Source organism: Peromyscus californicus, unplaced genomic scaffold (genome assembly GCF_007827085.1).
Source record: "Peromyscus californicus insignis strain IS unplaced genomic scaffold, ASM782708v3 Scaffold_3__1_contigs__length_106647218, whole genome shotgun sequence".
In the NCBI taxonomy this organism is placed as follows: domain Eukaryota; kingdom Metazoa; phylum Chordata; class Mammalia; order Rodentia; family Cricetidae; genus Peromyscus; species Peromyscus californicus.
In genome coordinates, this window is record NW_026294551.1 from 23,374,769 (window position 1) to 23,387,589 (window position 12,821).

The window sequence follows — 12,821 nt, forward strand, 5'->3', positions numbered from 1 at the left end:
CTGGAGCCTAGAAGGCAGGAAGGGTGGCTCACACTAAATTGAAAGGCATCACTATAATAACTTTGATAATACTCCACCCTGCTCCCTCCCAGAGATAACAAACATCAAGGTAACTATCCACCTACGGAAGTGGACACAGCAGAGTAAGACATTCATTCGGGGAAAATGGCACCACTTAGGATAATTCTCAATGAGCTGGCAAGCACCGTTTTGCTAGGAGAGGCACAGTTCACCCAGCGACACCCTAACGATGAATATATAAAGCAGTCCTCACCCCGCAGGACATTCGCCATCAGAGCAGCACTCCAGTGTAAGCACCATGTCCGTTCGCTTTTCCTCTGCATCCAGAAGGCTGGGCTCCGTGAGGCTCTCCAGCGCAGGAGCAGCCTTGGGGGCTGGAAGTACATGCGGAGTGCCAGGCATCGGAAGTGGCTTCTCCTGTGCCTTTGGGGGCAGTTCCTCTGCAGGAGGGCTGGGCAGTGCTTCTTGTGGGGCCTTTACCACGAATGAGCATGGCCTCCTGTCAGGCAATGAGAAGGTCACCATGCAGAACCTCAATGACCGGCTGGCCTCCTACCTGGATAATGTCCAAGCGCTGGAGGAGGCCAACGCTGACCTGGAGCAGAAGATCAAGGACTGGTATGAAAAATTCGGACCTGGGTCCTGCCGTGGCCTCGATCATGACTACAGTCTATACTTCCCGATCATTGAAGACCTCAGGACCCAGGTAAGAAGTAAAGTGACATGGGGCATATGGACAAGAAAAAGTAGGAATGGTCACAGCAGGACATGGAGCACAGCTTCTGGAACTTCATTATCAATATTCAAAATAACTTCTGGGCTGGGGAGACGGCTCAGCAGTTAAGAACACTGGCTGCTGCTCTTCCAGAAGACCTGGGTTTAATTCCCAGCATCTACATGGTGGCTCACAATCCTCTGTACCTCCAGTTCCAGGGGATCTGAAGCCTTCTCCCAGTCTCTGGGGGGGCACCAGACATACACATGGTGCACAGACATGCATGCAGGCAAGACACCAATACACATAAAATACATGAACTTTAAAAAGCAATAATAATAATTTATATTACAATTATAATCTTTGAGTATGACCCACCCATCATCTGAAATTAGGCATGCATGCATGTTTTTAGTAATGTGAAAATATTTTTTTTTAAAAACTGCCCAACATCTCAAACTAGAGATTTATAAACGTAAAAGGGAATTTTTTAAGGTAAAGTGGAAGTTAAAATATAAAGTAAAATTGCCTATATCCTAAGTCCCCATTTTCAAACGTCTTATCATCAGCTCTGGGTGCAAGAATTTCTATGATTTCACATGGCACTTAATTGCAAGGAGATCTGAATATTTTATGATGTCCTCCCTCTGACCATTCATCAGATAATCTCTCCATTCCTCAGATAATCTCTGCAACTGCGCATAACGCCAACATCGTCCTGCAAAACGACAACGCCAGACTGACTGCGGACGACTTCAGGATGAAGTGAGTTCAGCCAGAGAAAAACAGACCAGACGTTACCCCGGGACCTCCCTCTTTTCCTTGGACCGTTGGGAGTCTTCTCTGCTCTCTGTCTTTGTCCATTTGTTCATTTTAAAGCATTCATTAATTAACCTAATTAACTTAGAAAATTGCCCCCATTATCTTGCTTCACAGAAGTGTGTCTATTCCATCGTGGGTAGTCTCGCTGAAACTTGATCGATTAGGTTAAGCTTTAGGATGAGCTGAAATGTGGGGTGACTCAAACCTGGTGGGAGAGAATTGAACCTTTCCAACACGTCTCTAAGGTACGAAAATGAACTGGCACTTCACCAGAGCGTGGAGGCGGACATCAACGGCTTGCGGAGGGTCCTGGATGAGCTGACCCTGTGCAGAACTGATCTCGAGGTGCAGTTGGAAACGCTCAGCGAGGAGCTGGCATACCTCAAGAAGAACCATGCGGAGGTAGGCACTCAACCTTCCCTGCCTACATAGCCTGCCTCCTTCCCGAAATCAGAATCTAATTTCAGACGGTAAATAGCGTATCTTAGTATCAAGTGGTTTTAACTTCCTTCTACACCTCTGAAATGTTTCTATTATTCCCTCTCAAATGAAACACACCAGCCCATGATGGTAGCTCACAGCTTCAATCCCAGATCTCAGACCAGAGGGTGGCTCAGGGTTCAAGGGCAGCCTGGGCTCCAGAGTAAGACTGTGTCAAAAGAGAAAAAGAAACAGACCTCACAAAAAGCTTTGAGCGGTATGAATCCTGTCCACTTGCCTCCCTTACAAACAGTCAGAACTTAAAGTGGCTGAACGAACCCATTTCAGGAAATGCAGGCTCTGCAGTGCGCGGCTGGAGGCAACGTGAACGTGGAGATGAACGCAGCCCCGGGTGTGGACCTCACGGTCCTGCTGAACAATATGCGAGCGGAGTACGAGGCTCTGGCTGAGCAGAACCGCAGAGATGCCGAGGCCTGGTTCCAAGAAAAGGTAAAAGCAGGCTCGCGGGCACACGCCTGGCACCGGGAGTGGACGCCGCTGTCCCCTCCCTGACACCAGCTCCTGACTTTGCAGAGCGCTTCGCTGCAGCAGCAGATTTCAGACGATGCCGGAGCCACCACCTCAGCCAGGAACGAACTTACTGAGATGAAACGGACTCTCCAAACCCTGGAGATAGAGCTGCAGTCCCTCTTAGCCATGGTAAGTATGAAAGATGAGGCAGATTTGCTTTAGAAGTAGAAAAAAACTCTTAAGAATGTTCATCCTCATAGTGTTACTCACTTGGGATTCTATCCATTGATTGCTATGTTGACATCTGCTCGAAAAGTATGCCTAGATGTTAATAAGCCCTGGAGACCTGCAAATACAATTATTTTGATGTGCTTGAGAAGAAAGGGCATTTTACCTTTACCAAAAATCTCTGCACAGCAAAAACATCTTCCCTAGTTTCCCCACCCAGCCTTCACTTTGGTCAGTTAATTAAGCAGGCTTAAGTTTCTTTAAAGTGGCATAAAAAAGAAGCAAAGAGAGGCGTGAAGGCTGAGTCTGAAGCGAAACGTGACTAATGACAGTAATAACCACCCTTTCCATTAAGGGTTTGCTCGGTTATTTCACCTATGGGTTAGTCCACAATGCCCCCTGAGGCGAAGGCAGGCAGACTTCACAACTCACATCATTATCTCCAAAAGAAGAATCAGATTCAAAGAGAAGCGGTGATTCCCAGAGTTGTACAAATGGAGACAAAAAAATGGGACTTCCTCTCCAACTTGCCTAAGTCTGTACCTTTTCTCCTATGGCTAGGAGACCACCAGTGCTTACCCAAAAAAGAATGTATGCGCTGTGTGTGTGTGAACGCATGTAAAATCAGGACTCAGAGGAAAATATTTGACTACAAAAGGGTCAGTAAAATACTGTCATCTAGTCAGGCATGGTGGCGCACGACTTTAATCCCAGAACTTGGAAAGCAGAGGCAGTTGGATCTCTGTGAGTTCAAGGCCAGCCTGGTCTAAATAGCTAGTTCCAGGATAGCCAGGGCTATGAAGAGAGAGAAAGAGAGAGAGAAAGAGAGAGAGAGAGAGAGAGAGAGACAGAGACAGAGACAGAGACAGAGAGAAAAGGAAGATACTGTCATCTCATTTGATATCTTCATTCTGTGTAAAATTCTAACAGATGACCTTCTCATTCTATACAGACTCAGCTGACTTGACAAGTCAAGCAATTGGACAGTTTAAAAGAGTGGTGCTTTTCTTGGGATCACTCTCTATATACACTGTTTATATAATTGACTCTAGAAAGGCAATGTTTAGCAGGAGACAGACCTCATGTGATTCCCAATGCGGAAGCCAAGTGTAGGGGCCGTTGATTACTGAGAAAATTGGGAACTGCCACACCCCACAAGGGCAGCATATATTCGTGTATATATGGTAGAGCTCCTTTGACTGAACCCTCAAGAGAAACCGTTTCAGCCTTCTGAATTGACAAGGACCATTCACCACCATCTGTGTCATTATCAAACAGGCTGGTATGGTGTGCACCGTGAATATTGAGCGAATGGAATCTTTCAGATGGATATGCTGTTTGTGTATATGTGCAGTTGTGTGTTCATGTGTGTGGTGCACATGTGGGTGGGTGGGTGTACGGGTGTGTGAAGGCCAGAGGCTGTTCCTCTGGAGCTCTCCATCATGTTTTTTGAGACAGTCTCTCTCACATGGGACCTGGGACTCACAGGTTAGGCCAGGTTGGCTGATCATCGAGCCATAGGAATCCTGTCTCCACTTCCCCAGCCCGGGAATTACAAGCACACAGCCATACCTGACTTGTGTGTAGGTGCTGGGGATTGCTCTCAGGTCCACATGCTCGCACGACATGCACTTCACCAACAGCCGTCTCCACAGCCCTGGATAGGATTGGTTGCCTTCTGTGAGGGTGACTCTCTTCTAAGAGGCTTACTCTGAATCAGCACAGTGACGTTTTCTGTTTCTTCCCAAACCACAGAAACACTCGCTGGAGTGCTCCCTGACCGAGACCGAGGGCAACTACTGCTCGCAGCTGGCTCAGATCCAGGCTCAGATCAGCGCCCTGGAGGAGCAGCTGCACCAGGTCAGGACCGAGACCGAGGGCCAGAAGCTGGAATATGAGCAGCTGCTGAATGTCAAGGCCCACCTGGAGAAGGAGATTGAGACCTACTGCCGCCTCATAGACGGAGATGAGGGGTAGGCACTGTTCCTCTGAGAACACTCTTTAGGGTTCCTGAAAGTCCTCTGAAGCTGAGCCAGGTCTCTGTGGTCCAGATCACGTGGGAGTGGATGCACAGTCCCTGGCACTATTTCAGCAGTCAGTGAACTCCTTCTGGAAGTCTGTGCTTTACGACTGCTTTAGCAAAACACACAGATGTAATTAATGCAAAACCTATTTTTTACAGCTCTTGTGTTAAGTCAAAAGGCCAAGGAGAACCCAGAAATCAGACAAAAGGTAAATAAAAGCTCTATAGAGCATTCAGTGGTTTCTTCTCTCCTCCCTTTTCTTCTTTCCCCCCTCCTCCTCCATCTCCTCCTCCCTCCTCCTTCTGCTCCTCCCTCCTCCTGCTCCTCCTCCCTCCTCCTGCTCTTTTCCCCTCCCTCCTCCTCCTTCTTCCCCTCCCTCCTCCTCCTCCTGCTCCTCTCTCCTCCTCCTGCTCCTCCCTCCTCCTCCTGCTCCTCCCTCCTCCTCCTGCTCCTCCCTCCTCCTCCTCCTGCTCCTCCCTCCTTCTCCCGATCCTCCCTCCTTCTCCCGCTCCTCCCTCCTCCTCCTGCTCTTCTTCCCCAGACCCTCTCTTTCTCTTGTGTGCGTGTGTACAGGCGCACCTGTATATGGAGACTAGGGTACAACCTCAAGTAGTGTTCCTCAGCCATGGTCCACTTTCTGTTTGAGACAGGGTCTCTTATGGGCCTAAAGCTTGCCAAGCAGGTGAGGCTGGCCAGCCAGTGACACTCAAGGATCCTCCTGTCTCCACCTTCCTGGACCTAGAATCACAACTGACTTGTGTCACGTGGATTCTGGACATGGAGCTCAGGTCCTCATCACTACAAAGCAATCATTTGTAAAGGCTGTGCCATCTCTGCAGCCTTCCTCTCCCTTATTTTCTGTCTGTCTTTTTTATTATATATATTTCTTTTTGTTTTGTTTTGTTTTCTGAGGCAGGGTTTCTTTGGGTAGCACTGGCTATCCTGGAACTCTATGTATACTAGGCTGGCCTTGAACTCAGAGATCCACCGGCCCTGGCTTCCTGAGTGCTGAGGTTAAAGGCATGCACCACCACCCAGGATATTATATATTTTTCAAATGGTGAATTTAACAAAATGTTAATGGTTTGTATGTGTCATTTTAGAGTCATCTAAAACTGCCATCGTTAAAACTGTTGTTGAAGAATTAGATCCCCGTGGCAAGGTTCTCTCCTCCAGAATTCACACCCTGGAAGAAAAATCCACTAAAGTCACCAAGAATGAACAGAGGGTGCCTTCCTGAACTCCACTCCCTAAAACCAAGAGCCCTAATTGAAAATACCAAATCTAAACACTTTTCCGAAATAGGGCCCTCTTATGTTTCTGTTTCTCTTCCAGGAAGTGAAGATGAACTCCTTTTAGACTAGTAACATTTCTTTGGCCTTCTCTCTGGTGGTGTTTCAATAAACGTCTTCCTGTTGCAAGCTATCCTTCCTGATTCTGGTCCCTCACTGCATTCGACGTACACCCTCCCATGGGAGCTAAGCGCTGCCTTTAATTCCCTCTGTTGGATCCACTGATCTTTCCAAGTTAGGAACTGGTTGAATATGTAACGGTTGTAGTCTTTCCACAAGTTTATAAAATCTTGTCTTCCATCCTTCCACATATACTGGGTGTGTATATGTTGAGTGCTAAGCAGTAAAAATAAAATAACTACTAGAAAAGAATAAAAATAAAAACCAGTTCCCGGAGCTAGAGAGACGGCTCAGATTCAGTTCCCAGGTTCAGTTCTCAGCACTCACAAGGTGACTCATAACCTCCTGTAACTCCAGTTTCAGGAGATCTGACACCCTCTTCTGGGCCTCCTTGGGCACTGCACACCATGTAGTACACATACATGCATGCTGGCAAAACACTCATCCATATAAAATACAAATAAATGATCTTGAGTATAATAGGCTCATGAAAGTGAAAATAAGGAATTGAAGAGTGCCAGGCGGCAGTGGCACATGCCTTTAATCCCAGCACTCAGGAGGCAGAGGCAGGCGGATCTCTGTGAGTTCAAGGCCAACCTGGGCTACAGAGCGAGATCCAGACAGGCACCAAAACTACAGAGAAACCCTGTCTTGAAAAACCAAAAAGAAGAAGAAGAAGAAGAAGAAGAAGAAGAAGAAGAAGAAGAAGAAGAAGAAGAAGAAGAAGAAGAAAGAAAGAAAGAAAGAAAGAAAGAAAGAAAGAAAGAAAGAAAGAAAGAAAGAAAGAAAGAAAGAAAGAAATTGAAGAGTCAGAAACAATCTAAACATAAAGGAAAGATGATACATGTGGAATTTTTTAAGAGGAAAGAGGGAGAGATTGCATAAGAGGGAGGTTAAAGATTGTAAGAGCCAAAGGTAGTGGAAGACTCTGCAAACCAGTGTTTTCTGGACATGACAGGACTGTTATGTTCAGGGACTCATGGCAGCTTTGACTCTGTGCACAAGACCCACACAACACCAAGCCAATCAAATTTCCAGGATTCACGAAGTCTCACCCCGAGCTAATGGCAAATGGTGGCCGATAGGGGAGTGAGAGTCCAAGCTCAGGGAACACAGAGGCAGAATGTAAGAGCTGGAAGATGGGGAGGAGTGCTGTGGAATAATCTTTTTGTGCACTGTGCAGACATGTTGCTCTCATTGGTTTAAAAAAGAGCTAATGGCCAATAGCTAGGCAGGAAGAGATTAGGTGGGACTTCTGAATAGGGAACAAGCTCCAGGATGAAGAAGGGCGGAGTTACCAGGAGACCCAGAGAGAAGCAAGATGAACATGCCATTCTGAGGAAAGGTGTGGAGCCACGTGGTAGAACATAGATAAAAATATGGGTTCATTTAAAATGTAAGAGCTAGTTAGTAACAAGCCTAAGCTACTGGCCAAGCACTTAAAATTAATAGTAAGTCTCAGTGTGGTTTATTTGGGAGCTGGTTGGTGCGACAGACAATCCTGATGACAGAGGAGGGCTGTGAAATGCTGTCTTCTGAACTTGGCATGGCTACTACGTTTGTGATCTCACAGCTGTGAGTTATGGAGGTAGATGTGGCTCCCTACACAAGATTAAGTAGGCTCCATCCCAGCAGAAATGGAGTAAACGATTCTTCAGGACCCACCCTTATCAAGGAGCCACTGGCAGTGGATAGCTGCCGAGAGAAGAAAATAATTCTGTATTGAAAATATGGCCATCGGTAGGTTTCCATGTTCACATGGATGGCCCAACCCCTATGCACATTTGGGCAGTGCTAACTGGACTTAGTGGGCTATAAAAGAAAAAAAAACATGAAGTTAGGAGGGAGACATATTGGGGACATATCAGTTACTTTTCTGTCATTGTGGTATAATACCATGACTAAGGCAACTTACAGAAAACAAATAATTTCTTTTGGCTTAGAGGGTTAGAGTCCAGAATGGCCCAGCAAAGCCATCAGGCAGGCATGGTGGCTGGAGCAGAATGCTGACAGCTCACATCTTGAACCACAAACACAAAACAGAGATCCTGAACTGAAAGTGGTAAGCTTTAAGCTCTCAAATCCCACCCCCAGAGACATACCTCCGCCAGCAAGGCCATGCCTGTTAAACCTCCCCAAACCACTGCCATCCACTGGGGACCAAGTGTTCTAATGTCTGAGACTACGGGGAACATTTCTCATTCAAACCACCATGTGGGGCTATAGGAATAATTGGAAGGGGAAATATGACCATATTTCATTATCTGCCTGTATGAAATGCTCAAGAACAAAGAAAAATTAAAATTCATTAATTTATTGAAAATAGGGGTTGGGGGTGTGGCTTAATCTGGAGAGTGCTGGCCATGCCTGCACAAAACAGTCGTTTCTATCCCAGGACCACATAACCCTGGGTGTGGTGGCACACCCCTGTATCCACACTCTGGGAGGTGGGTGTGGGAGGACCAGAAGCTCAAGGTCATTCTCAGTTTCAAGGTCATTCTTAGTTACATAGAGAAGCCAGTCTAGACTACATGAGACCTAGCTTCAAAAATATAAATAATATAACATACCCAGGTAGACCTAAAACAAACATGTCTGACTAACTGGCTTTTATATCCTATACTCTTTCATCAAATCTGGGGGCGGGGGGAGTCTCTTGCCATAGAGTTCTACAATTAAAAATACTTAGCCATTGTGGAAGACAGTTCACCAGGTTCTTACAAAGCTAAACACACTCTGATCATTTGATCCAGCAATTTCTGGAAACCACTGGGTCATTACTCCTCTATCCAAAGGAGGTGAAAACATCACCACACAAAAATCCTACACAAGGAGAGGGCGGAGAGATGGCTCCATGGTTAAGAGCACTTGATGGCAGATCCAGATGATGGGGCATTAACTAACCAGAGCTATCAAGCCGGGAAAAGACAGAGAGAAAACTTCAGTGGGTATGACTAAGTGAAAGAAGCTGGGGGCTGGAGAGATGGCTCTGCGGTTAAGGGCACTGGCTGCCCTTCCAGAGGACCCAGGTTCAATTCCCAGCACCCACATGGCAGCTCACAACTGTCTGTAACTCCAGTTCCAGGGGACCCTCAGACAGACAGACAGACAGACAGGCAAAACATCAATGCACATAAAATAAAAATAAATAAATTATTTAAAAGAAAGAAAGAAAGAAAGAAAGAAAGAAAGAAAGAAAGAAAGAAAGAAAGAAAGAAAGAAGCCAAGCTAGAAAGACCACACCATGTAGGAGGCCAACTCTCCAACATCCTGGGAAACACAAAACTATGGGAACAGTACGTTGATCAGTGGTTGTCAAGGACTGAGAGGAGAGGAGAAATGGGGAACAAAGGGATCATCGGACAAGGAAAGTACTCTACACGCTACCATGAGGGCAGGCACGGGTCAACATACAAATGTCCAACCAACAGGGTTCACCAAGAGTGACCTCTAACGTGAAACACGGACTCTGGTGAGTATGGCGTGTCAATGATCTGTGGAACAAATGCACTGTTCACGTGGACCAGTGGGAGCTGATAAGCAGGGAGGCAAAGCATGATGGTGAGGAGTATGGGGAAAATCTTTGTACATGCCTCTGAATTTTGTTGTGAATTTAAGACCATTCTTAAAAATGCTTTATAGTTTTGTTTTTGTTTTTTTTTTTCAATGACTAAATAGTTAGCTCAGATTTCTTCTGCGTTTTGGATGTCTGATCACCAAATCATCCAAACTAAGGGAATAAACTTTCCACTGGAACCAGGTTGAGAGAATATTTGGGTATATTTGTGGCTTTTGAACTGTAACTTCAATGACGACAGATAACCAGTACCTGTGTGCTAAGCACTAGTCTAAAAACCATTTGGTCCCCACAACTGCCCTATAAGGTAGACACTGTGGTCATCGTCATTATGTGAGTAAGGGAACTGAGTCAGAGAGCAGTGGAGTTATTTTCTCAGAGTCATACAGCTAAAAGCTGGAGGAGGTGGAGTCTAGGCAGTCTGACTCACCGTCTGTGCTTAGCCGCAACCTAACACCCTGTGGGTGAGAACCAAGACCTCTGTGGCTCCACCCTCCTCCTGCTAGCACGAGTCATCACCTCTTTCCCAGAGAAACCATTTGCAGAGGTGCTACCACACCACAGGCTGATTCTCAGGAGAAACACTGGGAATCTAGCAGCGAAACAAATGTTCAGGAATTTTGTTCAGGAATCGTGTTTTTCTGGGCAAGCAAGGTGGCAGTAGGTAAAGCTTTGAGTTGGATCCCCCAGGTCTACATGGTGGAAGGAGAAAACGGACACCTGGGAGTTATCCTGTGATCTTCACATGCATATTGCAACACACGTATGCACACACACACACACACACACACACACACACACATGCACACACACACACATACACACACACACACACACAAATTTACATACATACATAAAAAGTTTTTCAAATGAAAATGCTCTTCTACAATAGCCAAGAGGAATATAAAATATGCATCTTTAAAGTTTTTAAATTGTTTCTTAGCAATTTTGGGTGGGTGTAGTTGTGGGTGTGTGGACACAGCATACCACGGCACACATGTGAACCACAGAGGACAACTTGCTTCTGTAAGTCATCTACTTCCAGATCATTAAAGTAAGACAGTAATGAGAAACACCGTGCTGAAATGAGATGTTGAAACAGCATAAGAGTTAACGTTCGATTCAGTTGAATTTCTTGGAATACCAGCAACATGCGTAGAATGCCACACTTTAACACCTAGTAGATTCTCAAGAGATGATGGGTGACATACTGCTCTCTGACCAAGCATATAATCTGAAGAAACGAAGACATAGATAGAAGGGACCCAGGGAACTTGTTCAAGTCATCTTCTATTTCCAGAAAGTTCTAAAGCATATTTATATTTTTAACGTTTTAGTTTAGAGGGCTAGAGAGATGGTTCCACCATTTAGAGCACTGGCTGCTCTTGCAGAGGACCCGGGTTCAATTCCTAGCACCCACAGGGCAGCTCACAACTGTCTGTAACTTCACTTCCAGGGGACTCAACACCCTTTTCTGGCCTCCACCAGAACCAGGCACACAAGTGATGCACAGACATACATGCAGACAAAACATTCATATACACAAAAAAATAAAGAAATACACTTTAGAAAGCATTAGTTTACAGGAAATCTGTGGAGAGATGGCCTATGCGTAAACACCAACTGTGTTCTGGGAATTAAACATCATCCGTCCTGCTTTGAAGGAGAAGTCTGTGATCTGTGCGGCCATGTTATTTCCAGAGCCAGCTCATCTCCAAAATAGTTCTAATAATATGTGCTTAACGTATTCTACAAAAGATAAGTTAATTAGTATTTATAAGCTACCTGGAGATAAATAGATTGTGTTAATAATACTTTGCTGTCTCATTAGTGCTCTTATCTTAAAAAAAAAAAAATCCCAGTCTGACAAACTATCACTCTGCCAACACACTGTTTTGGTTCTTTCATTCGTGGGAAACACTGGCAAAAAAAAAATGTAAGAAGTTGTCCAGGTCACAACAAAAACACTAATAATTCTCTGGCTACAATTTAGAAATCTTTTTTTTTCTCTTTTCTTTTTTTTATTTTATATAAGAGATTTTCTAGTCCTTTTACATATCAGCCACGGATTGCCCTGTCCTCCCTCCTCCCACCCCTCAGCCTTCCCCCCTCCAATGCACCCCCCATTCCCACCTCCTCCAAGGCAAGGTCTCCCCTGGGGAGTCAGCCCAGCCTGGTAGACTCAGCCAAGGCAGGTCCAATCCCCTCTTCCCTGCACCAAGGCTGAGCAAAGTGTCCCAGCATAGGCCCTAGGTTCCAAAAAGTCGGCTCATGCACCAAGGACAGTGCATAGGGGCCTCCTAAGCAATTCAAGCTAATCAACTGTCTCACTTATCCAGAGGACCTAGTCCAGTTCCATGGGGGCTCCTCAGCTGTTGGTTCACAGTTTATGTGTTAGAAATCTTATAGTACACTGATACGGTCTGAATTACAATTTTGTATCAATTATTTTTAAATATTCGTGCTTTTTAAATGCATGCATTCTAGTCCACTGAAGAGCTCTTGTCTTGCAGTGACAAACACCTGCTCTTCCTCAAAATTCAAGATCTACAACATTGAAAAATCTCATTGGGGAAAGAACTCATGTTTTCAAAACTAAACCTGTAATCAGTCAACCAATCAATTTGTACCCATCATAAGTGATAGCAACCTGGCCCTGTCTGACGTGTCCACCTTATTATAATAATACAAATAATTAACATTTATAAAGTGTCTGTGCCCTTCAGACTGTCTCATAGTCACTTATTATTGGAGATGTCCGCTGAAGCCTTTGACTGACACACTTGGATGTGATTACATTCCTTTGTTCCTGGAGAAGTGAAGCACAAAGAGACAGGTTAATTTCCCCAGGGCTTCATGGAAAAGAAGAAGGCATCTGTTTCCCCATGACGACCAGTCGCCTAGGTACCAGATTATGGATTTCCTAGGTAGTGATGGAAACAGCCCTCTCCTTCATGTATTTCGTTCCCCGCTGATTAACGTGAAGCTTGTGTCTCAAAGTCACAACGCTTTATGTACGCAGATGAAAACCAGCGAACCATGATGGAGTAGGATGGTGCATGCCTGGAATC

The 12,821-nt window shown here is 45.4% G+C and overlaps 1 protein-coding gene across 1 annotated transcript; it reads left to right on the forward strand.

Moving 5' to 3' along the window:
- The first annotated feature begins 70 nt into the window (after positions 1 to 70).
- LOC128121944 (keratin, type I cytoskeletal 27) lies at positions 71 to 6,310 on the forward strand. Its single transcript, XM_052757048.1, has 8 exons — positions 71 to 727; positions 1,419 to 1,501; positions 1,804 to 1,960; positions 2,327 to 2,488; positions 2,573 to 2,698; positions 4,493 to 4,710; positions 4,920 to 4,969; positions 5,865 to 6,310. The coding sequence occupies exons 1-8, from the start codon at positions 320 to 322 to the stop codon at positions 5,999 to 6,001; spliced, it is 1,341 nt and encodes a 446-aa protein (XP_052613008.1). The 5' UTR covers positions 71 to 319; the 3' UTR covers positions 6,002 to 6,310.
- The last annotated feature ends 6,511 nt before the right edge of the window (positions 6,311 to 12,821 follow it).